Source organism: Crassostrea angulata, chromosome 10 (assembly GCF_025612915.1).
Source record: "Crassostrea angulata isolate pt1a10 chromosome 10, ASM2561291v2, whole genome shotgun sequence".
NCBI lineage: Eukaryota > Metazoa > Mollusca > Bivalvia > Ostreida > Ostreidae > Magallana > Magallana angulata.
In genome coordinates this window covers 13742898-13768724 of record NC_069120.1, presented here as the reverse complement: position 1 = coordinate 13768724, position 25827 = coordinate 13742898, and the positions used below count along the sequence as shown (strand labels likewise).

General features: G+C 31.7%; 2 protein-coding genes across 3 annotated transcripts in view; both read left to right on the top strand.

Moving 5' to 3' along the window:
• LOC128166227 (uncharacterized) overlaps positions 1 to 12144 on the top strand; it is a 37464-nt gene extending 25320 nt beyond the window's left edge. For both annotated transcript variants that reach the window (XM_052831248.1, XM_052831247.1), the window contains exons 18-27: positions 1123 to 1353; positions 1617 to 1976; positions 2431 to 2763; positions 4360 to 4707; positions 4897 to 5241; positions 5642 to 5869; positions 6621 to 6920; positions 7789 to 8017; positions 8155 to 8565; positions 8782 to 12144. In XM_052831248.1, the coding sequence (XP_052687208.1) occupies positions 1123 to 1353; positions 1617 to 1976; positions 2431 to 2763; positions 4360 to 4707; positions 4897 to 5241; positions 5642 to 5869; positions 6621 to 6920; positions 7789 to 8017; positions 8155 to 8565; positions 8782 to 8914 (2918 nt within the window). In that variant the 3' untranslated portion in view covers positions 8915 to 12144. The remainder of the gene's footprint in view (positions 1 to 1122; positions 1354 to 1616; positions 1977 to 2430; positions 2764 to 4359; positions 4708 to 4896; positions 5242 to 5641; positions 5870 to 6620; positions 6921 to 7788; positions 8018 to 8154; positions 8566 to 8781) is intronic.
• A 3519-nt stretch (positions 12145 to 15663) lies between these two features.
• Positions 15664 to 25827, top strand: part of LOC128167746 (uncharacterized) — a 29299-nt gene continuing 19135 nt past the window's right edge. Inside the window, exons 1-2 of the mRNA XM_052833637.1 lie at positions 15664 to 16138; positions 24363 to 25783. Coding sequence (XP_052689597.1) covers positions 16073 to 16138; positions 24363 to 25783 — 1487 coding nt within the window. The 5' untranslated portion in view covers positions 15664 to 16072. The remainder of the gene's footprint in view (positions 16139 to 24362; positions 25784 to 25827) is intronic.

Sequence of the window (25827 nt, the reverse complement as noted above, 5' to 3'; positions counted from 1 at the left end):
ATAGAAGGCTGAACCCCGAACACGTTGCGATGTATTTATGTGATAGGTTATACGTAATTATTAATTTTAATGAAATAATTAGATTTATTGCATGGAGAACTTTGTACTTTTCTGAAAGTTTATACATTAACGAGTAGTACAAAAATACCGAACCCGATCGGAAAATTTTCTCAAGTCGGTTTTTCGATAAGATGCGCCGTACTGTCTCTTTAAGATAACAGACACTCGAAAAATTACTATCATACAATATTAATGCTAGGTTTTAAAGCTCAATAAGATTAAACTACCCGAGAGGTACAATATTCCCTGAGCCGAAGACAAGGTGATTATTGTACTTCGAGAGTTGCTGAATCATCGTTTTGATCGAGAAAAAAAACCACGGCAATATATATTTGTTTTATTATATGATTCATAGACGAATTGATACAGATATATGAAAACGTAATATTTTATTGAACGACATGAATAATGTTTACCAATCGTAGCATTTTGGAAATTCCCCATCTTTTTTTTTGTCCATTGCAGAGAACGTCGAATGTTAGATAGATCTACTAGTCGCGTATAGATGGGGTTTCCCCAGATTGTTGGATATCAGCAAATCGGAGATCTACATTTATGAATTAATCAGTCATGTAATAAACATATTTATCGATATTATTTCGCATTTTGATAACATCTTGAGATTTCAGCCTCATTTTTTCGTGTTTAGAAAAAAGTACATTATTATTGGTACTAGGTTTACAATTTTGCATAAATGGTATCGGTATATTTAAAAAACAATTTTTATAAACGCAACTTTTACCAAAAAAATATATTATTTAATTGCATACACCATTTTCGTTTGATTAGATGTTCGAGCTGATTGATAGCAAATTACATTTAGCCGTAATTAGCATAAAAACCAATTGAGTCAATCCAAAAATCTTCGAAGCATACTTGCTTATTTTATTTATTTAAGAAGCGAATTAGATTTCTCTACTTTTGTAATAAGCGATGCAGCATATTCCATTAAGGCTACATGTAACAATCTAACATTAACAGTACATCTTTTAATTTAGTTGGATACTTTCTTGGAAGTTAAAAAAAGATTATTTTATTTTTGATTTATTTTGACCGTTTTAGATTCACATAGATGGTGGAATATGAAAGAAAATGATGTCAGTTTTCTTGAGCTTTTACTTCTTCATAATGCTAATCCAAACGCAGAGGATCGTGATGGCAATAGTGTTCTGAATGTTGCACTATCGAAAGTTACAGCCATAGATTATATTCGGAGTTTACTCAAAGCCGGTGCAGACCCCCTTCACAGTGGAAAAGATGGGCTAAACGCTTACCAACAAGCGATCGAAAAGGGTAATTAATATGGCATTTTTGTTACACAATTACATGTGCACATAAAATGCTTAAATGCCATGTAACTTAAAAGGTTTGTATTTTCAAATAACAATTTTAGTAGATTCATCTGATTTAATTTTAGGTTGTAAACTTTCACTCTTTCGAAATGTTAAATACAAAATATATTGAATATTTCTCTATGAGATTAGTAAATTGACAGTTTTGCAGATTTACTGATGGAAGTATTTTCCGATTAATATTTTGCTTTTTTTAAATTGTAGGCTGGACTTACATTGAATTAGTTATGGAGGAATACAAATCAGATCATATTACAAATCAATTGTTCTGCGTGTTTTGGAAAAAAGCTTTGGAATGGAGAAAATCAATGGGCAAAAATTTGGATTCATATCACAAATCTTCATCGACCTATAAGATAATCAAAGATGTGTTCTTAAAGATCCTCGCATGCACAGACACAATCAATATACACATCACTGATGAGAGAGAAAATACCCCGTTAATCTTTTTCAGCACACTAAACGAATGTTCCATCATGAGGATTTTGATTGAAAAGGGAGCAGATGTAAATTATGTTGGCGAGAACGGTTGGAATGCAATTCATGCTTTATATGCAGGTTTAGGTATAATTGATTCTCATTGGTAGTTTTTTGTGTGTCAGATTACAATTTTTTTTTCAATACATAAACAGTGCATTTCGTTGAATAATTTGATATCATCAGTTTGATATTTAATTTAATTAAACTGTTTTCAGCACTAAATACTGAAGTTAATGTGGACAATTTAAATGAAATAAATGAAATCTTTTGACAAGAATTCATCGCTTTGAAAAGTTCATTGAAAGCGGTATATATGACTGTGATCTCAGTTGTAACAATGTTAATGAGGCTTTATAGGTTAGGCATAACTGTTTTAATAAGCATGTGAATAACACACATTTTATTTTGATAAAGATCTTATATGAATATTTCAAAACGAGGTATAATTTAATTGTAATTTATGATGACGTATTACGTTTGATAACGGTTGATGTCATTTTTGTATTTATTAAACATCAGATTTTATTTTTGAAAACAGAATTTGAGGTTAAATCTGAAGCATTTGAATTGCTTCTAAAACATGACGGCGATTTTTCCAGTGAAGACGAGGCCGGAGAATCTGTTTTGGATAAAGCAATTGAAAATTATTTGGAATCATCATACTTGGATCAAAATAGCAATTCACGACAATTTCTTCTCAGTGTCTTGAACTCTGGTAAACATATAAGAGAGTATGATGATATATTACTCCATGCTGCCAAAATCGGTGACTTCCATGTCGCAAAACATATCATTCAGAAGGGAGCAGATTGTACAGTTAAAGACGGGGCTGGACATAATGTTCTGCAATTGTGGATAACAAGCAGAAAAGGTAAATAGTATGGTATTTTAATTAAACAGCACTTTTATAAAACAGAAGGTTTTGTTACGCAATGAAAACGGTGAATTACCTTGCTGCAAAATAGCATCAAATGGATATAATATATATTTAAAATACTCATTAGCATTAAGATATGTGATAGAAAGAGAAGTAATTCGCTTTTGCTTAAACGATTCACATCATTTCATTGCAAGGTCACACTCGTGTTTAAATTCTGCAGACACATTTTATCAAACAAAGAAAATGAATAAGAACTCTCCCTAACGCAATTTAAAGACAATTACTAGATTCTTGGTTCTTTTTTTAGTTATCGTTTAGATAAAAGAAGCAATTCTTCAACTTGTTAATTTAAGGTGGTATGGGACGTCTGTGGATATTAATGGGGATTAAAATAAATTATGATTAAAACACTTTCACCGGTTTATAATTTTCAAATTTTACAATATTTAACCAGTATTACGTTTATTTTCTTTTGATGTAAAAATTTTAAAATTCCCAGCTGGATTCGAACTCATGCCGTACAGATCTGAAGTGAACCCTCTAACCCACTGTGCTAATCTGTTAGATGACAATTTTGGGAAAGAAACTATTTATAAAATTATAAATCAAAGTACTGAAGAACTGACGGGAGTTGATTTTGTTGATGTTTATTTATTTTAAAATCAATGATATGTTATTTTGCATGACAAGTACATGTATACGTATCTTCTAATTTGAATTACGCATATTTTTATAATATGAATTTTTGAACTTTTTCGACTAGAATGTCGAGAAACCTCCATATGAATCATGTTAAATAATATTTAAAGAAAAATTAATTCAATCAAACTATGTATCAGTGGTAGAAATATTTCTCGAAAATTGTATGGATCCAAGCAATATTGAACTCTAGTCTCGTTCAACCAAACGCTCGGCTGACACCGTAAATCTCCCACAAGGGTTTACGAAGACAGCCGAGCGTCGAGTTGAACGAGACTATATCGAACTCTGGCGTAGGAATACATACGACTACAAAAAATATTTAAATTGTTCGTACCATTTAAAATCTGACTATTTATAAGGTGTTTGTAAATAAGTTTCCTTGAAAAACAATGCTTTAGCATACATTACATCGAATTCATCAATTATTTTCAAGAACTAAGTCTTGTCAGGAGCAATGATTTGTGCTGAGGTCCAAACACTGTTTCACTTTCGGTTTGTCCGAGTGACTGCATAGGAGAGTTGATTAAAAATCAACTCCCAAAAATGACCTTGATTTTATTGTTTATATCGATAAATAATACGTCACAACATGGAGGTTTCCCATACCACCTCAAGGCAAAATTGCGTTATCTTGACATTAATGTAGACAAATCAACAACTTGCGATACATGTTACTGCAGTACTCTCCTGTAGTGGACGTTTGCAAAGTTTGTAGAACTATTGTTTTGATTATTTGGTAACCCATATCTTCCAAATTCAATAGCGACAGACTTGTCTTTTGCAAATGAGAGAACACAAATGATTCATTCAAACGAAGGTTTTAAATCATCTTAATTTTTTCATCTGATCATTTTTTTTCTAAACTTTCCCTTTACTTTATTACAGCAGAGAAATCCTTACACCAGTGTCTAGATTTTATAGAGACTTACAAAAATCATGGTGGTCCCTTGTCGGAAATGGATGAAAACCAAAATACCCCTCTAATGCTGTTTCTGGGTTCCAGCTTTTTACCATCTTTATTTGATGATCAAATGTATACCGATAGATTAATTGATATGCTAACGACCAAAAGAAGTGTTGTAAACAAAATTAATTTAATCGGATTTACACCTTTAATAAAAGCAGTCTCAGTTGGCGATTTAAATTGCATAAAGAAACTTTTGGACAAAGGTGCAAAAATCAATATCAAAGACAGACAAGGGAATTCCCTCCTTCACCTGAGCACATTAGGTGGTAAGTTCAATGAAATTTTGTAATTAAAAAAATCTTCTTCTTTTTTGTGGTCTTGCGTCTAAATTAGTTATCCTTGAATTATTTTACTTGTAATCTAATGTTATAAATACAATAAATGTTAACAAACGATTTTGTTAATCTTATCATTGTTAATAATTCGCTGCTAAATTATATTTGTTTCTTTTTCAGCCAGGAAAAGTTCCAGCATTTTTGAAATTGTGTCATTTATTCTCGACAAAGGCGCTTGTGTTCATGTCAATTCAAAAAATAAGTTCAAAGAAACCCCTCTTTATTTAACTCTAGAAAGAGTTGCAAACTCTACTGATCGCTTCAATTGTGTCCAATTATTACTAAAGAGTGGAGCAAATCCAAACGTTGGATGTTTTGAAAAAAATCCATTAGGAAAAGCAGTTGATATACAAGATGTTGCGATAGCAAACCTACTATTACAACATGGCGCTAAAGCACAGTTTGATCTAGAATTTGGATCAACTTTGCCTCTGCAAAAATTATTTAGATGGCGAAATTCAAACGGTATATACTTATATATATATATATATATATATATATATATATATATATATATATATATATATATATATATATATATATAAACGAAAATTGCTAACGACACGAACATTTGAAATTGTTTGTGTCGTTAGCCATTTCGTCAAGAAGTTACGTATACATGTATGAACATGCAATGCACAAAAAATATAACAATATAAAATTCAAAAGTGTTCCTAATGTGAAATATTCTGTGTCTTTTGAAAAATATATTTTGATTAAAAAAATACAAAAATTAAATAAATTAAGAGATCAAATAAGTATGATTCTTGTTTTACTCATGACCAAGTCAAATTTTGTAATGTTGGAATGTAGCATCAAAAACACAAATCAATGGTTATATTAATAAATATATTTTTGTTTCTAGATTTACAAAAATATATTCCTCAATTTGTTATTCTTCTGAATGAACGGAAAAACAATATTAATACAGCAATCGATGGGAAACCAATCTTGCATTTTCTTGTCTCAAAATCTGAAGAACCAGACATTGGAACCAACTTAATAAAAACAATTCTCGATTTGGGTGCCGATGTTAACGCAGAGGATAATACTGGGTCTTCGGTATTGTCTGTTCTCACCTCAAATAACATAGGTAAGCAAAAGGTTTGGGGGTTTTTCTTATTGTTTTACAGTTTTTAACATTCTTTGGCGAAATAAGCAATGGCTGTTGTCTTGAAATTTTTAATTTAATTGATACCCACCTTTACCTGTTTTTCATATTTTAAAAATAAAACAAAAATGTCAGGTTCTGCTTCTTTTTGTTGACATATGTTTCGCTTTTTTAACAGGTTGCAAGATAAATGGCAACACTTATTAATGATTCGAAGAAGATAATAGTTTGTTTCATTAGAAAACAATTGGCAATGATAAAAATAAGTTTAGAATTCATTTAGAAGTATTCGTATTTGTAAAGTAAGCTAAACTAATTATGTTTTAATTATTAGGATAATAGGTTTATATTCTCCAGAGCTCACATTTTTGTCCTATACGATTTCCTTATGAGTTCGAGGGGTATTGAAACAATTAAGTTGTGGGTCAACAATACTTTATGATTTAATCAATGCAGTTTAAACAAACTATATACATGTCGTTAAGACCGCTTCTGTTCGACGTTTTATTCTTTTAGACACATTAACAAAAACATTAAACACAATAATACATCTACATGTTGAAGAAACAACTTCTTGAAGTTGATATTGTTTATCAGTAATAGTGGTATCATAATTTTACAATAAATACCAGCGTTTGCTTTCAATTTACAAAATTGATTTGATGGACTGAAATTTTAACCAAAGATACATATATGTTAGGTTATAATTAATAAAAAACAATGGTTCTTGTAGATAAAAGAAAAGCAGCTATAGGCAAAGTTCTTCTTGAAAACGGGGCGAATCCCAACCAAGGATATATTTTATCCCAAGTTTTGAGCAATTCTCGTCATAGTGATCATAGTAAATCTTTGATCATAAACCTTTTGGATCACGGAGCCAATCCAGATTTATATAGAGGGCAACGACCTAATATAATTCAAGCAGTCAAGAATACAGACAAAGATGTAGTTGTACAACTAGTGGAAAAAGGCGTCAATGTGAATGCTGTGGACGGCGAAAAGAACACATGTTTACACTGGGCATTATCATCAGGTAAATAATTCTAAATACTATTGAGTTTTACTGTTTCTTTTGAATATAAGAAACTAAATGGCTATAGTGGGCTTTTCTTGTTTAAAAAAAAAACATAATATTGTAAAACTGTTTATTTCCCAGGTCGTTAAATACGCGTTTTCTATGGTCAAACAATGCGAGTGTGGTATTTAACACACTTTTAAGCTTACCGCGTAACTAGTTTATATGTCCCCATGCATAAATAACCACCTTTCCAGCAAATATTATTTAATGGTTTTTAATGACCCCTCACTACATCAAGGTTGATACTTTTCATGACATTGATGTTTTGGAAATTATGATTGTTTTAATTTAATCCCAAACTGAATATTTTTTGTCTATATGACTTTAATTCTTCTTGTGCATCATGCTTTCTCTCATAATGTCAACTGACTTAAGAACTAAATTTCATTTTTTGAAAGAAAAAACTGCTTCTTTGAAAACAATTAAACTAAATGCCTTTTAATATTTGATAATTCATAATATAAATCTCATGGATGGAGTAAATGTGGCTGTATGTGCAATTTTCAATAATATAGAAAACAAACGTTGCTTTTGTTACGAAGCTGTATTGAAATATATCCATTAGTAATGGAATAACGTCATGTTAAGAATGCTGAGAAGGCTGTATTTAATTATGCATGTAAAACAGAGTATTTTTGCAACACTCTAAACATTTGTTTTAATTTTGTGTTTTTTCCTAACATGAGTTGGATACATTGAACAAACTCTTCAAATTTCTATTTTCTTTTATTAAATAATTGTGATAAAAACGTTATTCTGTTGCCTTTGCATTGACACACATGAATGCATCAAATTGTTCTCAGAACTTGACTATAAATAATAGGGAAAACTGGAGATCAGATTGAAATTGCATCGCTTCTAATATCCTATCAAGTTATTCTGGACACAGAAAACAAAAACGAACAAACCGCTTTATCGTTGGAGATTGAAAGATTGGCAAACTGGACTAGAACCCAATGGCCTTCAGACGGAGTTGCAATCATTGACCTTTCACTCTTCAATATGCTGATTTGTGGAGGAAGCGAGTCATTGATTAAAAACCCCAAAATAAGGTACAATGTAAAAAATGAAACTGCATGCAACTACTATTCTATTATCAAAGTAGAGTTGGCAAGTATAGCAAGTAACATTTTCAATATACTAGATGTATAAACCAATTTATAATTTTCTGTTCAACTGATATTTTTAGAGATACGAGAACTTCACCTTTGGTAGAATTGATAAAAGCAGGATTGTTGAAAACAGCAGCAACACTGGTAACATGCGGATATGATTTAAGTCATGATGAAGAGTTTGGACAGTTTGATATGTCTAAAAACGATTGGTCGAAAATCGTTTACCAATACAGGCCATACAAACGGATTAATTACGAAAATGACGTATTGCTTCTCGAAAATGTCATTGCTGACTCTAAAAACGAAGAAATACCAGCATTAGCACTCGCGTGCAGAAAAATGATAAGACAACTTTTGACTTCTTGTTCCAAAGGAGCAGAAATTGAATCAAAGATAATGTCATTACCTCTTCCCCAAAAGATGAAATCATTCTTGTCTCTTCGAGAGAACACATTTGAGCAAGAAATAATCGAAATTTTAGAATGGTTGGTATTGTGTACTTGTAATTCTTAACTATTACACATGCAGTTGTACGTTGTTGTATAAAGTAATGACTAAATAAGTTGTAGAACGTGTTTTCGAACCATTTGCATGTGTTTTACCCGTAAAATGTGTTCAAATCGAATATATAGTTAAACTAATGAAAGCATTTATTACCTATTTTATTATTCTTCTTTATGTATTCTTAATATTCTTTACAGTACCGACAACAGACAGATATATATCTATGATTCTGATGACAACTATTATGTCGATTCTGATGATTATGGAGATGTCGGCTACTACTATGATGATGATTCAGACGATGAAACTATATTTGACTGGTTTTATTAGACGAACAAACAACAAAACAGATTGAAAAATATCGCAAAACCGATCAAATATTACCAGCGTTATATTTGTTTTTCTTTTGAAACTGATGTGTAAAAGAACATCTAGAAAAATGCCAAGACTTTGAAAAAAGATGTTGATTTTATAGTTCACCTTAGCGAAGAGTGAGCTATTCAGATCAAATTATAACCATTGGTTCGGTAGTAAGCCATTGGTTCCAATCAATGATCAAATTTCTCTATGGAAATTTATAGCATAAACGTTTTAAATTAGATGGGTTATGATTTGTTAGTGTTTCGATATCACCATGGAAACTACCACAAGTTTTTATCTACCATTACACTAGCCTAGTAGGTAGTCGAATCAAGGTTCACAAGTAGGTGGGTTTTTGTTGACATAAATTATTTTTTTTTAATTAAGGTAGCGAATGCAATTTAATTCCAATCGGACGAGATTGTACTCGTACAAAAATATTTATACATTGAAAAACATTCACAAGAAAATGGGAGCAGTAATATCTTAAAGATAGCACAGCTAGTTTATTCAAAGCTTAGCGTTTCGAGTTACATTCATATAAAGACATCAATTATCAATATGAGTATTGTTAATAGGTAGCTGACCAAAATTAAGATTGGCAGTTCTAAAACGTCTAAGAAATAGGTTTATTCATAAATGGATAATGTGGGATGAACTATTTCATGTAGACAATCGGTTGTTGGCTGCAGAAAGAAACGCAACTAATTTTCCTAAGAAATAGTAGATTTAACATTCATTGATATTATTTGGTGATTATTAACATGTATGTTTAAGTGCCGTTGTTGTCAAATTTATTGGCTCAAACAGTGCCCTATAGTACATGTATCAATTTTAGCTTACCTGAACCGAAGGTTCAAGTGAGCTTTACTGGTGTCCGTCTGTATGTCTCTCCGTCTGTCCGCCTTCTTGTAAAACTTTATCATTTATTACTTTTTCTCCAATATCATCAATTGATAAAACCGAGACCTTCGGACCAATACTGGAGCCTCGGGTTGTATTCAAGTATTGCTTAGAAATATATCTGTAATATGCTATACAAGCATACTAAGATAGTGTCGATTCTAAATTGTTAAAAACTGTGTTCTCGGACTTACGCTGGAGCCCAAATAGGAATTCAAAGTTTAACATAAAAATGCTACAATATGTGATATCACTATGCAAGCATCCTTAAATAGAAAAAACTAACAAATTGTTAAAACAATGACCCACGGACCAATTAATTGGCCCTGGGAGGGTCGAAGTTTAACATCTTTTTTTTAAATATGTTTAAAAATCTTCTTCTTGAGAACCACAATATGTAATATATTATAAACTCATCTTTAAACAGTTGTTAAAAACTGTAACCCTCGGGCCAAATCTGATTCCCTAGGATGTGTTCAAAGTTCAAACTTAAAAAATATAGGAATAGTCAAAATCAAACCTGTGGAATAATAATGCAAGTGTCTTAAAATAGTGTTAAAGTATATTCAGTAATGCTAAAATCGTGGCCCGGGATCAATACACATCAAGGTTTCTTTTTATAACTATGTATAGTTTATTTTTACATTTCATTTTACGGTTAAGTTATCCTGATAACGCTGAGGCCTAATGTAATAACATTGCATTTTTGTGATAAGGACATGATGTCCAAAAAAATAGGCTTCTTTTTATGCATTGTTTTAAGTATTGTCTAATCTTGAAATAGATGAGAGTTTTACATTACTTTTAAAGGGATTCATGTTTAAACATTTCGAAATAGAATGATACAAAGCCTATTATTAAGGTGAGCGCGATTACATTGCCTTTAAGATATGTATACTCAAAAACAACAAAAACAACATTCATGATAGAGCGTACGAGGAATTATATATATATATATATATATATTTAATTCTAAATAAGTATTCATTTGTCAAATGAATGTTTCTAAAATTTATAATATTCTTCCTAAAAGCTTATTCTTTATGTTATGGTACACCTAAATGTATATTGCTATATTTCAGACATTTTGCTAAATCAAATGTTACTTTTTTAAGTTTTTCATAATCTGTTGTTATCTTTTATGCTGTTTTATTTAATTTTAATAAAATTATGCTTCATTTCCTACATTTTGTATTTGAGATTATATGGATTGGCTCAAAATAATTCTCAAATCAGATTTTCACCACACGAGATGGACTCTAGAGTGACAACAGTTCTTTCAGGCCAAACTAATGGCAACAATTTGTTTCCCTGGAAGTTTTTAAAACTTTAAAGATGACGGACAATGAGTAACTTTCTTGGAAAATTTATTAACTCAACACTTTGTTCTTAAAAACAAAAAGCTTTGAATTCTCTAGGAAGTGATTGCAGAGGAGTTGCGAAATATTTTCGAATACCGGGTTTTAAGCGACAATATTTGATATTATTTAAAAAATACCTTCAAAAATGAAATATGATTATTTTCATACACGGGTTTCCCCAAACGTAGTTTTGTTATTTATTGCAGTCAAATACAAGTAGTATTGAATTTTATGCTTATTATATTTTAGTAAATAAATGATGGAGAACCCCGTTTTCTTTCAGTTTAGCTTTTACAAAAATATATTTTCTAGTACTTGTAACTGGTTCTCTGTCCGTCCTTGAAGATGTAATAAAATTGTAGTAATAGAAACCAGACTCAAGTTAAAAATGTGGCATTTTATAACATTTAAACAGGTTTGGCCTGTTTTAAATAAATTCAATTTGAACTTTGGGTTTGCATGCAGAGGTTTTTCCCAGGGATGTGTAGGGCACTTAAGGATTGTTTAACATCTTTACAGTGCAAGAGAGACTGATAAGTTAAATCAAGTATACTAGGACATAATTGGTACTTAACATCATGCGATGAGCCAGATTTTTTTTCCGGAGGGGGGGGGGGTATGCAAGGGATATTTTTATTTGCCTTGGGCCTATTTCCTGTAGATAAATTTACCAACATGTCGTCAAAAGTATTAAAACAAAAGTTAGTTGTCCAAGTAGCGCCGGGGTAAATGCACTCGCTTATAACCGCTGCGACCCAAGTTTGATCCGAGTGATCGACATCGGTTGTATCTAAAATGGTAAGGTGGTTGTCAGTTTGGATACGTGGGTTTTCTTCGGGCACTCCAGTTTCCTCCCACATTAATTACTCATTTGCACTAAAATCAGTGCCAACGACAGATATTTATATAAGTTGTAGAACTTGCTTATCAATCTTTGTAAAATAAATAAAGTTCAGATGAATTCTAAAGTTCAAATTTGTTGTTTCTATTTAGTGTCATCAAATATGCGACAATATATAAATAGTGCCTGTTTGGGAGGGTAACAGTTGAAATTGACACCCCGAGAAAACCATTGTCAACCGACGCGAAGCGGAGGTTGACAATGGTTTTCGAGGGGTGTCAATTTCAACTGTTATCCTCCCAAACAGGCACTATTTATTTTGTTATACTGAATGTCTTTTTTAAAATTTTTAAGAAAATTTTACTGCTTTTATAAAGGAATAACGTGAATTCTACAGCGAACCGTACGCGCATAATTTTCGCGCATGTAACATTTTTTAATGTTACCCGTTGCCAAGTGCGTTGCTAACGCTGAGGGTAATAGTAAATATTATTAACTGCGTCTTAACCAATCAGATTTCAGTATTTAACATGAAAGTATAACAATATATAAATAGTGCCTGTTTGGGAGAGTAACAGTTGAAATTGACACCACGAGAAAACTATTGTCAACCGACGCGAAGCGGAGGTTGACAATGATTTTCGAGGGGTGGCAGTTTCAACTGTTACTCTCCTAAACAGGCACTATTTATTTTATTATACTGAATGTCTTAATTTTAGAGAAAATTTTACTGCTTTTATATACAAATGACGCGAATTCTACAGCGAACATACGCGCATAATTAACGTCCTTGTAACAATTTGTTGTTTAAAATCCACTCCACCACATCATATACCCCCCCCCCCCCCACACACACACACACACACTCACACACACACTTAATTATCGATCAAAGTCGCCGCCATAATAAGAAAAAATTTAGACCTCCTTGTATTTGTACAATATCTAACATATTAAGTACCAAAAACTTAATTACTTCATGAAACACCTAAACGAGCACCCCAGGCAAACATAATTATCTCTCAGACACCCTCCCCCCCCCCCCCCCCCCCCCCCACCTGGAATTGTTTTTGGATCCGCGCAAGGTCTTGTTAACTGATTCAGAATTTTCACATCTGCGTATCTATGATTATAACACATTCTCTCTCTCTCTCTCTCTCTCTCTCTCTCTCTCTCTCTCTCTCTCTCTCTCTCTCTCTCTCTCTCTCTCTCTCTCTCTCTCTCCTGTGGTCGTCTGGTTATTTCTTTTTGAGGTCCTTGCTAATCTAGTTTGGTTAGATAATCTTCAATTCTACCAATGCATCTTGTTTGAATTGTGTCTATTTGTTATTGATGAGGTTTGTCATTTTCGAGGAATTTGGAACATATAGAAGGACTTTGATGCTTTCAAATGCTCCGTTGGTTTGCAAATTTAGCGGGTTTTTTTATTTATTATTTGTGTTTCAGACGTTCATGGTAGCGTCTACTTACTACCAGCGTATTATGATACGTGCACGAAATGTATGATATTGTATTTGATAAAGAATAATGTCATTATGGACAGTGCCAACGCAAGAGGTTCGTATCATTTTTATATACATGTAACTGTACTAATGCCAAAAAAAAATATAAGTAAACATATTTTCTCAAAATTCTTTAGCTAATTAAATAAGAGAAATTTAATGTGTTTCCTGAGTGTAAAAATATCACTTGCATATTTAGATATACAATCGACATTATCCATTTATTATTTTGATAATCCATTTATTATTTTGATAACGACACAGCGGGTTTTACGTATGACTGTTGAAATGGCATTAGAATCTCTTGAATAGAGAAAACTCACGACTCGTTGGATGAAATCATATACAATCACAAATTCTGACAGATGATGATCACAGATTCTCTGATCAAAGTTTATATTGCGGACATTTTTAAGAGTGCCCAGTGCAATCCAAAATTTTATTTTTTTTATCCTTAATCAAAAATTCAACTTTTATGATTATGTGACGGACCTCATGCACGTAAATACAAAAAGTAATGCGATTCATTTGAAGATAGTAAAATCAATGATTCTAGAAAATGCAGTTGTTTAAGAGAGAGACTGGCGTTTTATGAGTAGAATATTTCTAGCAATTGTTTAAATATCTCCTGTCATGGCCAATTAGTCATCTACATATTCATTGAAGTAAGAACATTTAGTATAAATGCAAGAAAAATTCAACTTTCCTTTTTCATTGACTCCAAATTTGAATATACTATTTCAAATTTTAAAAAATGATATTGCTACCATTTATTTTCCTTGGAAATTTCATCTGTTAATGTGACATTTTCATAACTGTATATGAAATATTAAAATTTACATTCGGCGTCAAAATGAACATTGCATAATAAGTAATGTTTATTGGGTTTCGACGCTCCGTGAATCAATATCTATCATTATGTATAAATATGTATGATTTTACAAAACATCAAACACGGACTCAAACAAGGCATATTAACATTAAGAATTCAATTCCAACATGGTGTCATCAAATAGCAGAATTGTGTAATTAACGCTCAATATATGAAAGCAATGGAGGAAAGGCACGATTTCCGCGTCGAAAAAAAACCCTTGTCATTTGTGATCTCCTTCCAATTTTATGGTAGATGTAAATATAAACATACAAAATGTCTTCTATGACGATTCAAGCGTATTGTATTTTTTCCTGCAATGTCGACACTTTTATATCCCAAGAAAGGCTAAGATAGATATACTTGTCTACTAGTATCTTACTCTTAAATTTGGATTTATTGAGTTCCAGCGTATCGTAAACTGAATCGTATATCACTTTAATAAGAAAAAGCATAGTTTCAAAGAGACACTCATGTTTAATAATTTAGAGTTAGTATTAACTTTCAACAATGAAATTATAGTATAATAGTGATACATTAAATTTAAGCATTAAAATGATACAACACATTAGGACAAATTGCGTTAGCTTGAATAACAGTCTTTGTTATTATTTATAGGGAATTTCCACCGGGAAATATTAAAGACCATAGAACACGACTCTAATCGGTCGAAAAAAAATCAATTTGAGGAAATGGTTTGTGAAAAATGATCCTGGTTAATATAAGGACATGTGATTGGGGTTTGAGAATCTTTACAAATTTATTAACTAGCTTACAGAGATGATTAAGCAATCAGACTCAAAATATACTACAATGTACATTTATGTTTCTTGTTTGGATGTATGGATCTTAAAAGCTTTAAATAAATGCCACAAATTGTCAATATACACAATTAGATGCATTCGTCATCAATTACATTTTTTTAACGTTTTGATAATTTTAAAATAATTAAATATATAATCCATACCAGTTTAGGTAATACATCCATGTGTTTTCTGTAGGACCTACATGTATAAAAAGTACAGTCTTGTATGGTGATTAACAGTATAATCCATGATTTACTAAGCAAAAGGTTGCGACACAAAAAATTGAGCCAGTGTGAGCCCTGTGTTTAGTGTTCTTAAATGTTTAAATTTAACTAAACCACCAAAACTTCATGAAGATCAAACAGACGAACGCGGGCAAAAACTTTTTATTCAATTTCCAGAATAAAAATGACAAAAACAGTTGCACTTTTTATATCAATTTTTTATGGACTTGGAATAGTTCCATATGGGTCCGATATATAATTGTGTGTTGGAATAATACGACACTTCAACTGTTGAATTTTTTTTGTAGTGAGCCTGAATAATTCATATTTTTTGTTTTCGTCTTCCTGAAACTGAAGGAACAAATAAAATTACTGATCACAACAGCAGAGGCTGTACATAGTGTCAGTGTGATGCGATTGGACATTTGATGTATCAATAGTTATCTCTCGGCAAAATATAACTAGCATAGTTGCTCCTGGTTTTTTCTCTGTTAGATCTTTGACTTTTGGTACATGCAGACATGATTATTTGAAGTAATATCGAAATTGCAATGTTTAGTTCCGCAGACTGAAAAAAAAAATCATCGATTTAGTTAGTCGTAATTCAACTAGCGGCCAGGATGATCCATATGGCTTTATCTTATCTTGGAATTCTCAGTGCAGCTGTCGTGCTTTCTCAAACAATCGTAAGTATCTGTCAAGACTTATTACGATAATCGTAAGTATCTGTCAAGACGTATTACGTAAAATAAAAATGCTGTTGAAAGCTTATGAACATAATTTATATTTTAGATATCTTATCAATGTTTACATCTTTTTTGTCTTTTTTTCAATCATTCATGTTTCTATTCTTAATTGCAAAAATAAGAGTTAAATGTATTTAGTGTGTAAAAGACAATATCCTATTCGGAATAACTACTATTCAAATTCAAACATTATTAAAATATATACATACATATGCCATTTGATCATTTTTTAAATTATATTCACAAAGTTTTAAAACCTCACGTTTTGCAATCCACGAATCCTGCGACAAAGTTATTGTGATAAACATGAATCTAATCTGTAACTATCTAAACTACAGCTTTAATTGCCACATTGCTGCAATTTAATTATTGATTTGCTAGACAAATTATCGCCGATGTCAAAATCTTAACATTCAGTTGATATATTATTCCACCTATCATTTCATTTTTTTTATTTCTGAAATTAGTTTAATTTGTTAGCACACTATACGCTTCCACTAAAAGCTTAAATGAACTTAACTGATAATGTTTTCTGTTTTTCCGACATTCGTCTGGCCGTCTGACGGTCTGCCGTCTGTTCATCTGTAATCTTTTTTCACTTATGATGCGTTGTCCCGAACTAGACAAAACTCATTTTTAATGTGAAGAGATTTCAAGATAACTTTGACAAGGGCTATGTCTCTTTCTATATAAAAGGAAAATGTATTTTTATTAAATGAAAATAGGGTGGATTGTTTCAAAAGTATTCTTTTCAAAAGCCAAAAATGCGTAATATATTATACCTTTATATAAGCTTGTTTGTTCAACCCCCTAACCTGGGGGGGGGGGGGGGGTAAAGCCGAAGAACATTAAGGATACAAATAGAAAATGGGAAAGGCTTTTGGAAGCAAGCAATTTTTCCTGAATCCCTGTGATTTGGTCCTCATCACTATACAAATGCCGTTTATCTCTTGTGAATTCAATTTAAGTTAATTATTCCGTGTATAATAATATCTTTGCGATGTTGAAAACGAGATATCTTGTCCGCCTAATAAGCTATATACATGTAAGATAGAACCTTCTGACAAAAACTACGAATTATTAAATAAATCTGCATTACCGAGAAAGAAAAGCTTTTGAGTGTAAAGCGAAACGACGTTTTTCTTATACAATGGCTTTTTATGCATACTTATTTTTAAACGATTAGCGTTTTTAAGCTTATGATATCATATATTAGAAATGCAAAATGGTGCGGTTTTTTTTTTATCAAACTTTGAGAATGAATAATTAAGAAATTATGTCGATGATTTTTAAATGTGATTCCAATGAAAATAATCATTTACACAGACTCGCCATTTAACATTTATCGTTTAGTTTACTTGTCTGTACCACGCAAATCTTTTGATATACATTCCAATAAGCGTATTCGACATGCGAATATATTGTTTTAAATTTGTATTTTAATATGTTTTAATCTGGTCGCTATGTTTTTCACTCGACTGGTGAGATTTTGGCCATAAACAATGCCACGTGAGTTTGTTCGGGTTATATGCATGTCGTCAATTGTACAAAAGCCCGTCCTATCAAGGCTACAAAAACGAAACTGTCATTGGGTATAAATAATCATTAAAGCGTCAGATGTCTGTAATATAATTTTTTCAAACAATTGACACTTATGAGGATGTGTCAATTTTATTCACTCTCGTTTAAAAACTATAAGAAATGTGGCAGATTTCTTTCTCATTCGTCGCACAGTTTAACAAAGGGAATTCTAACGTGTAATGGGATCTCGTCCTTTATCTAAAAAAATGAAGACTATTACTTGCTGATTTTATATGAAAGCAAGGTACATGTAGTAAAGAGAAATTTCAAAATTATTTATATTCTGTCAGAGACAAACATGTCAATTAGATGAGTTTTGGTTAGGAAATTTTTTTTACACTGATAGAGAAGATTAAACAATTTTGTTTTAAAACCATGACTCAAAATTTAGGTTCAACGTTAAAAAGATACATTTATCTCTAACACAAACAAAATATGATAGGGGCGAAAAATGCAAACTAATGTGGTTTTATTCATTAAAGATTACATGTTTACACAAGTTTATTATAGACTGACCGCCTTTATTTATAAGATAGTCAATTTGATTTCATGTATTTACGCAGAATATATCAAAGGTTGTTGCTTTGCGGCTTTTTATTGAGTAGATGTAAAATTTGTGAAATAATTAAGCAAGAGAGTTGTGTAAGAAGGTTTGTCAGGTAGCAATTGATCCTCCGGTGAGCAATTTGGAAAGAAATAATCAAATAAGGGAAATTATCATGAAAATTTTTTTCCGTACAATACTTTTATCTCTATGTTCAGATTTAAAATCAAACAACATATTGAAGCTGTGGTCCTGTAATTAAATCACGTGATTGATGAAAAAATCTTTTTTATATTAAAAATGATGCATAGATGTAAAATAAAAAAAAATTATATATATATATATATATATATATATATATATATATATATATATATATATATATATATATATATATATATATATATATATATATATATAATAATAAAAAACTTTTAAAACATATTATAAAATATATTAAAACATATTATATATATTATTAATGACGTTTTGTTTCAACGTATTCAAAATTATGAACAAAAGGGCGTATTCATTTAAACTATAACTTACATTGAAATAAACAATATGCAAAAATTTAGAAATTGTAATCGTCGAACTGGAATTTATTTCTTTGTTGTTAATTGATTGTTTTATTGATCAAACTTTGCAGCTTATATCAAGTTTCAAAACCAGTTTATTAGAGGAAGTAGAGCTAGAACTGTGTCTCTATCACATTATTGATTATATATCATTTCCTCCCTTGTTTAGGCAACCAACTGGAAAATAAATTATATCGTTGCAAATAATTTGTTTACTAATGGTATAAACACTCGTCATTTCAAATGGAATGTATTACTTGCGTTTCGCATTTATCACTTTAAATAGTTATTTAGCCATGCTGATGAAAATAATTTCAACTGAAAAGAAATTAAAATTGTCTGCCATCCTATTTATAGCAGACAGTTTAAAAAACTAATCTAGGCCATCATGGCCTCGACCATGTTAAGATCATCGTCCAAACAAACTGGCAGAATCTTCATTAACGAAGCCCTGACCCACAAAAGAGCACACCTTTATAGTGAAGCCCGCGCACTCGTGAAACAAAAGAAAATTAACAGTTGTTGGACATTTGATGGCCGAGTTTACGTAAAACTTTTGGGGGTAAACGGCAAGAAAATGGTCATCAACTCGCCGGATGATCTCGAATCCTTCTCTGCGGGTGATAACATACCCTATTCATCAACACCTAAGGCCAGCGCAAACCCGAGATCGTAAACATCGAGATCTTGACCGTACCGTAAAAAAAAACCACTATACAAACATTTATACATGTGCTATTTAATGTATTCATAACATCACGTAATGTATTTATTTTCAATATTAAAAGGAGCTTAGCTCTATTTTCTATGTCGTTTTGTGTGCAAATTCGGCTTCTTTTGCCGATCATTCTGGGAATCTCACCCCCAGTCTTATTTGTAGGATCTTGTCTAGCCTACAATACATGTATGACTAAGTATGCCCACACATGTAAATATTTGTTTGATTTATTGGGCTACTCCATTACCTTAATTGGTGCTCCCTTTGTTTTATGCAAATCGGAAGTAAGTTGCACCAATAGTCATTGTACAGGTTTTTTGTGTTTATACGCAACATATCTTGTAACCCACTTTGCTTTTGTTTTATTATTTTGCCAGAGGCGGATCCAAACTTTTTCTATGTTATGTATATAAAGACAAATCATATCATTGGACGCCTCCCATTTCTTTTTTTCTACTTTTTTTGTTCCTATTTCTTGAACCTTTTTATTTTTTCCTATTATTTATTTGATGAACATATGACAACTTATGACTGTTATTTATCCATCAAAATACCATGTTATATAAATAAGTATCCTATATGCAGCACTTCTATGATTGCTTTTGTTACCTACCTAGATTTTGAACTTTTAGATAATGGGTGATACTCTCACTCAATATCGTGCTGCAATAGGGAAGTTCTACTACGTTGGAAGATATTTAAGCAAATCTTCTACATTTATTCTTCAATATGATGTCATATTGAAGATATTTAAGCAACTGTGCTTTAAAATTTGTTCGATTATTAGCTTTTTTCTCATTGGATCTTAATTTTTTCATCCAATTTTACTGTTTCATTTTATTATTGTCAGGAGATGTTGAATTGAACCCAGGTCCTGTGTATGAACATGTACTTGACATTATTTACCTGAATATAAGAAGCATAAGACACAAACTTGATTTTTTAAACACTTTTTTGCACGATTTTGACATTGCATGCTTCACTGAAACTCATCTAGATGACAGCATTTTGGACGAAGAATTGGAACTTGATGGTTTTAATTCCATTTACCGTAAAGTTCTTTTGGCGGGGGTGTAATGATTTACTTATCGAATGCCGTTCGTGCTCGTAGACGCGTAGACCTTGAACCAAACAATGTTGAATGTATTTGGCTAGAAATTGAAGAACCTTCTTGTAGATACTTTCTATGTTGTCTTTATCGTCCACCTCACACAAATTCTACATTATGGAATAATCTTTCATGGTCCTTAGATAAAGTTAATGAAATATCCGATAAAATCATCATTGTAGGCGATGTCAACGTTGATTTTTTAAATATCCCAAACACACACGAAATGCGCGACATTTTGTCCATTAACAATCTCACCAATAGAATTTCTGAACCAACGAGAATCACGAATACTACGCGAACACTGATTGACCCAATTCTTACTACAAACAGCATCGAAGTTATTGAAGCGAGCACTCTCAATGTCGATACTTGCGTCAGTGACCACAGGGCTACTTTTATTTCTATTTCTCTGAATTATAATTTAAATCGCTCGTATACCCGAAAAATATGGCAATATAAACATGCAGATACCGAAAAACTAAACTTGCTCATTATGAATACTGATATGAGTAGTGTAATATGCGACGCTGAAGACATTGATTCTGCAACTTTAAATTTTTCATCAAAATTATTGACACTCATCCGCGAATGCATTCCAGAGAAGACGGTTACAATTAGGCCGAAAGATAAGCCATGGTTCGATTCGCTGTTAAGGAGAACAATTAGAAAGCGTGATCGTTTACGTAATTTGGCTCTAAAATATAATCGCGAAACAGACTGGATCAAATTCAGAAATACTAGAAATCAGGTTAACAATATGAAAAAACATGCACTTTCTAACTACTTTGACAACATTGAATTCCATTTAGATGAGGCATTCAAAGACAATAATAAGCTCTATTGGAAACTCATGAAAGACACATTTAAAACAAAATCAAGTTCAGATATTCCACCTATACAACATGTCTCCGACAAAGGAGAACACTTTGTAGCTTTTTCAGATTTAGATAAAATGGAGCTTCTTAACAATTTTTTCTCATCTGTTTGTAATGTGTATGACACAGGCCATGTGTTGCCGTCAATGTATTCACTCTGTAATAATAAATTATCAAATATTGTTATTAAGGAAGAAGAAATTATAGATATCATTTCAATTTTGCCAGCAAACAAAGCTATTGGGCCTGACAATATTAGTCACAAAATGCTTAAACTCACAAAATTTACTATTTCCAAGCCCTCGTGTCTTTTATTTAATAGGTCATTGTCTGAAAATAAGTTTCCAAAGAATTGTAAACTTGCTCATGTTATCCCACTGTTTAAGAAGGATGATCCTTCTGTAGCCTCTAATTACAGACCTGTGTCATTATTGAGCTGTGTTAGTAAATTAATGGAACGTTTAATTTTTAAACATGTGTATAATTTTTTTCATTGCAACAACTTGTTTTATAAATATCAAGCTGGTTTTCTGCCCGGCCACTCAACTGTGTGCCAGTTAATTGAAACATATCACAATATTGTAAAAAGTATTGATGACGGGAAATCATGTTGTATTGTTTTTTGTGACTTATCAAAAGCGTTTGATAGAGTATGGCACAAAGGTCTACTTTTTAAATTAGAAACATACGGAATATCCGGCAACATTTTACAATGGTTTACAAGTTATTTATGTAATAGAAGTCAAAAAGTAATGTACAAAGATGTTTTATCATCTAATACTTGTATAAAATCGGGTGTACCGCAAGGTTCAGTGTTAGGACCCTTGCTTTTTTTGATATATGTTAATGATGTCTCACAAAATATGTTATCATTTTGTCGACTTTTTGCAGATGACAATTGTATCCAATATGCATCGCATGATTTATCTATCATTGAACACAATATCAATCATGATTTATACATTTTGGAACAGTGGTCTAGTCGATGGTTACTTAAATTCAATCCAAACAAAACTAAGGCTGTCCTTTTTACTACAAAATCTAGCTATGAACTACCCGACATATTTTTTCAGCATTGTAAGTTAGAATATATCACAACACACAAACACTTAGGTTTACATCTATCAAGCGATCTTAAATGGTCGGAGCACATTAATATTATAGTAAACAAAGCACTAAAAAAAATTAGGTCTCTTGAAAAAACTTAAATTTAGTCTTGGAAAAAGCAGCCTTTCCAAAATGTATATTACCTTTGTAAGGCCAATTCTCGAATATGCCTCAGTTGTTTGGGATGGCTGTAGTCAATATGACATTGACAAGTTAGAAAAAGTTCAATTATATGCTGCCCGCATTGTTACAGGGTTACCAATTATTGCATCAAAAACATCCTTATATTTTGAAACGGGCTGGGAAACTCTTTCTGCTAGAAGAATGACGTCTAAACTTACCACTATGTACAAGATCCACAGCAAGTGTGTCCCTGAATATCTATCTCAGATCATCCCTAATACCAGGAGTAACGACTCTGCATATAGAACTAGGAACATTGAAAATTATAGTTTACCTAGGTGTAGAACAGAATTATTTAAGAAATCATTTGTACCGGACACTATTCAATTGTGGAATACATTAAGTATAGGAGTAGGAAATGAAACTTCTATACAAAGATTTAAGAATTCATTAAATAAATCTAAAAACATAGCTAAAGCTCCCTCTTTTTTTACACATGGTAAGCGCAAGCTAAACATAATACATACTAAGCTAAGACACAATTGCATACTCAATTATGATTTACACAAAATAAATATTATAGAAAGCGGTAATTGTCGCTGTGGATCACCCGAAAATGCCTACCATTTTTTCTTCAAATGCAAAAATTATACAATCGCTAGAAATAATTTTTTTCTTAATCTGCTACAACTAGATCATTTTCATATAATTAATACTCATCTTTTATTATGGGGCGATGAGTCATTATCCATTGATATTAACAAACAGTTATTCTCATTAGTTCAATTGTACATCAACGAAACTGGTAGATTTGTTTAATATAGTTTATGTGCATGTTTCTTATTTTCGTATATATCATTTATTTTCATTTATCGTAATAATAATTCTATATCATGCAATAACAGTTGTAAGTTTTGTATAATTTTTCTATTTAATGGTAAAGACCTCGTAAGTTGTCAGAACTTGTGTCCAAACCATTTGTATATGTATTTTATATATATGTATACAATAAAATATGTTCAAATCAAACCATGTTAAGATCACGGGTTGTCTCGGTTTTGATTTTGAATTTCGAGTTGCTTTTTAGACGAACAGTTATCAAGTATTGAAACTTTTGTGTTATTCGCTTTTTGAAAACTAATAATGTCAGGTTTTTAAAATAATTGTATATTACATTTTCTGAAAGTATAACATGTACTTTTCATAATGAAATAAATATCTTGATCATTATTTGATGTCATCGACTAAAACAAATAAAAAAGAAAGGGATGTAAAACACAATATATGTATAGCTTTTTTCTGTAGCGGGGAGTCCAAATAAAACAGGAATCTTATTCACTATTATTTTATATATTAATAAATGAAAACATCCTAATTTAAATTATGTTCACCGAAGCAGATCGTGCAACTTTATATGAAGTTGTAATGTTATCGTATATTATTTCGTTGGTGGATTAAATACCTTATTCACCGAAAAATATTCAACAGAGATTTTTTTAAATAAAATAGAATAATGTTTAATTTTAGGACGATCCATGCCAGAAGTGGGACTTAACGGATATCACAGTTAAATACCAAAATATATTTGAAAGAAATATGAGTAAGGTAACAAACCCAGAGAAAGGAAAGTACAAGCACAAATACATTGGTAAAGAAGCAATAACTCACACTGATGTTACTTTTAATATAAGTGTGGGTCGGTGCTCTGGGTTTCCTTCTGGAATTATAGTCCAATGGAACTTTGGAGATGGTTCTGATGTAATAGAGGAAACTCCCCAAGGGTTTCAAAAAACACATCGATATTATAAACGTGGAAAATACGATTTCATTTTCCACTTTTCTAATTCAACTGCTACTGAAACAAAAACTGGACACATCTATATAGGAATAGCTAACAGCTATACGGTCAGTGATTTAAAAGTCATAGTTAATGGAGGAACATACTTTACAGTTACTCCACACAGTGGTTTGGAAACTGAAATAAAACACTACTGCTTTTTTCTGGATGATACCATTTCAAAAATCAATCAAACAACAGCTTCGCAGGTTTATCGCAAGCTTACCTACCCAAAACTTTATTTGCCAAAGGTGCACATTCATTTGAGGTCTGATCTCGAAGAAGTATTGTACTCGTCTACCCCTCTGGCAGTCGACTATAACCTTGCAGGTGGGGGATTGACGCTATCATCATCTCAAAACCCTGTTTATCTCCCCCCGGGCGACAACGTACTTTCAATGACTGTAAGTTCCCTTTACACTTTAGGAGAAGCAACGTGTGATTTTCAGACAGGTGACAAAGTTAACAGAACAGTGTTCACATTTGACCATAATTTCGGTGGCTCATATTCACTATCTGTTCAGTATAGACATTTTTCACTCGGAACAATGAAATCAACCGCTTATTGTTATAACAGAATATCAGAATTTAGGACCTACACAGAATTTGAAGTTGTCAATCCGTGTTTCCGAATAGATGAACGTTTTGATAGAAAGTACTCAATGCCTGAAACTGCGATGGACGTTTCTTATACTGAAGATGTACTAATATACGCAAGGTCAGCGCTGATTTGTAAAGAAATGGCATCATTTGAGTGGAGAGTAGAGAAAGTTGAACTTGTAACCGAGGGCCAGTATTTCAAGTATACTTCCAAGAATATTACAAATAGAGCAGACTCAACTACAAATGCGTTACTTATTCCAAAGTACACTTTTGAGGACTCTGGTTTGTACAAAATAACTTGTACAGTAAGAATTTCAAGCACCTGGATGGATGAATACACATTTGTCAAGATTTTTCGCGCGCCTCCAAGAGCATTCATAATGGGTGGCGAACAAGTAAACGCAAAAGAGAAGAAAGATACTAAAATTGAACTTAACGCTGTTGACGTATCCTACCAGGAGAAAATGGGAGATGGAGGCAACCTGGAATACAGCTGGACATGTAACAGGCAAGCTTTATATAAAACTGTGAATATTTGTACAAAAGTAACAT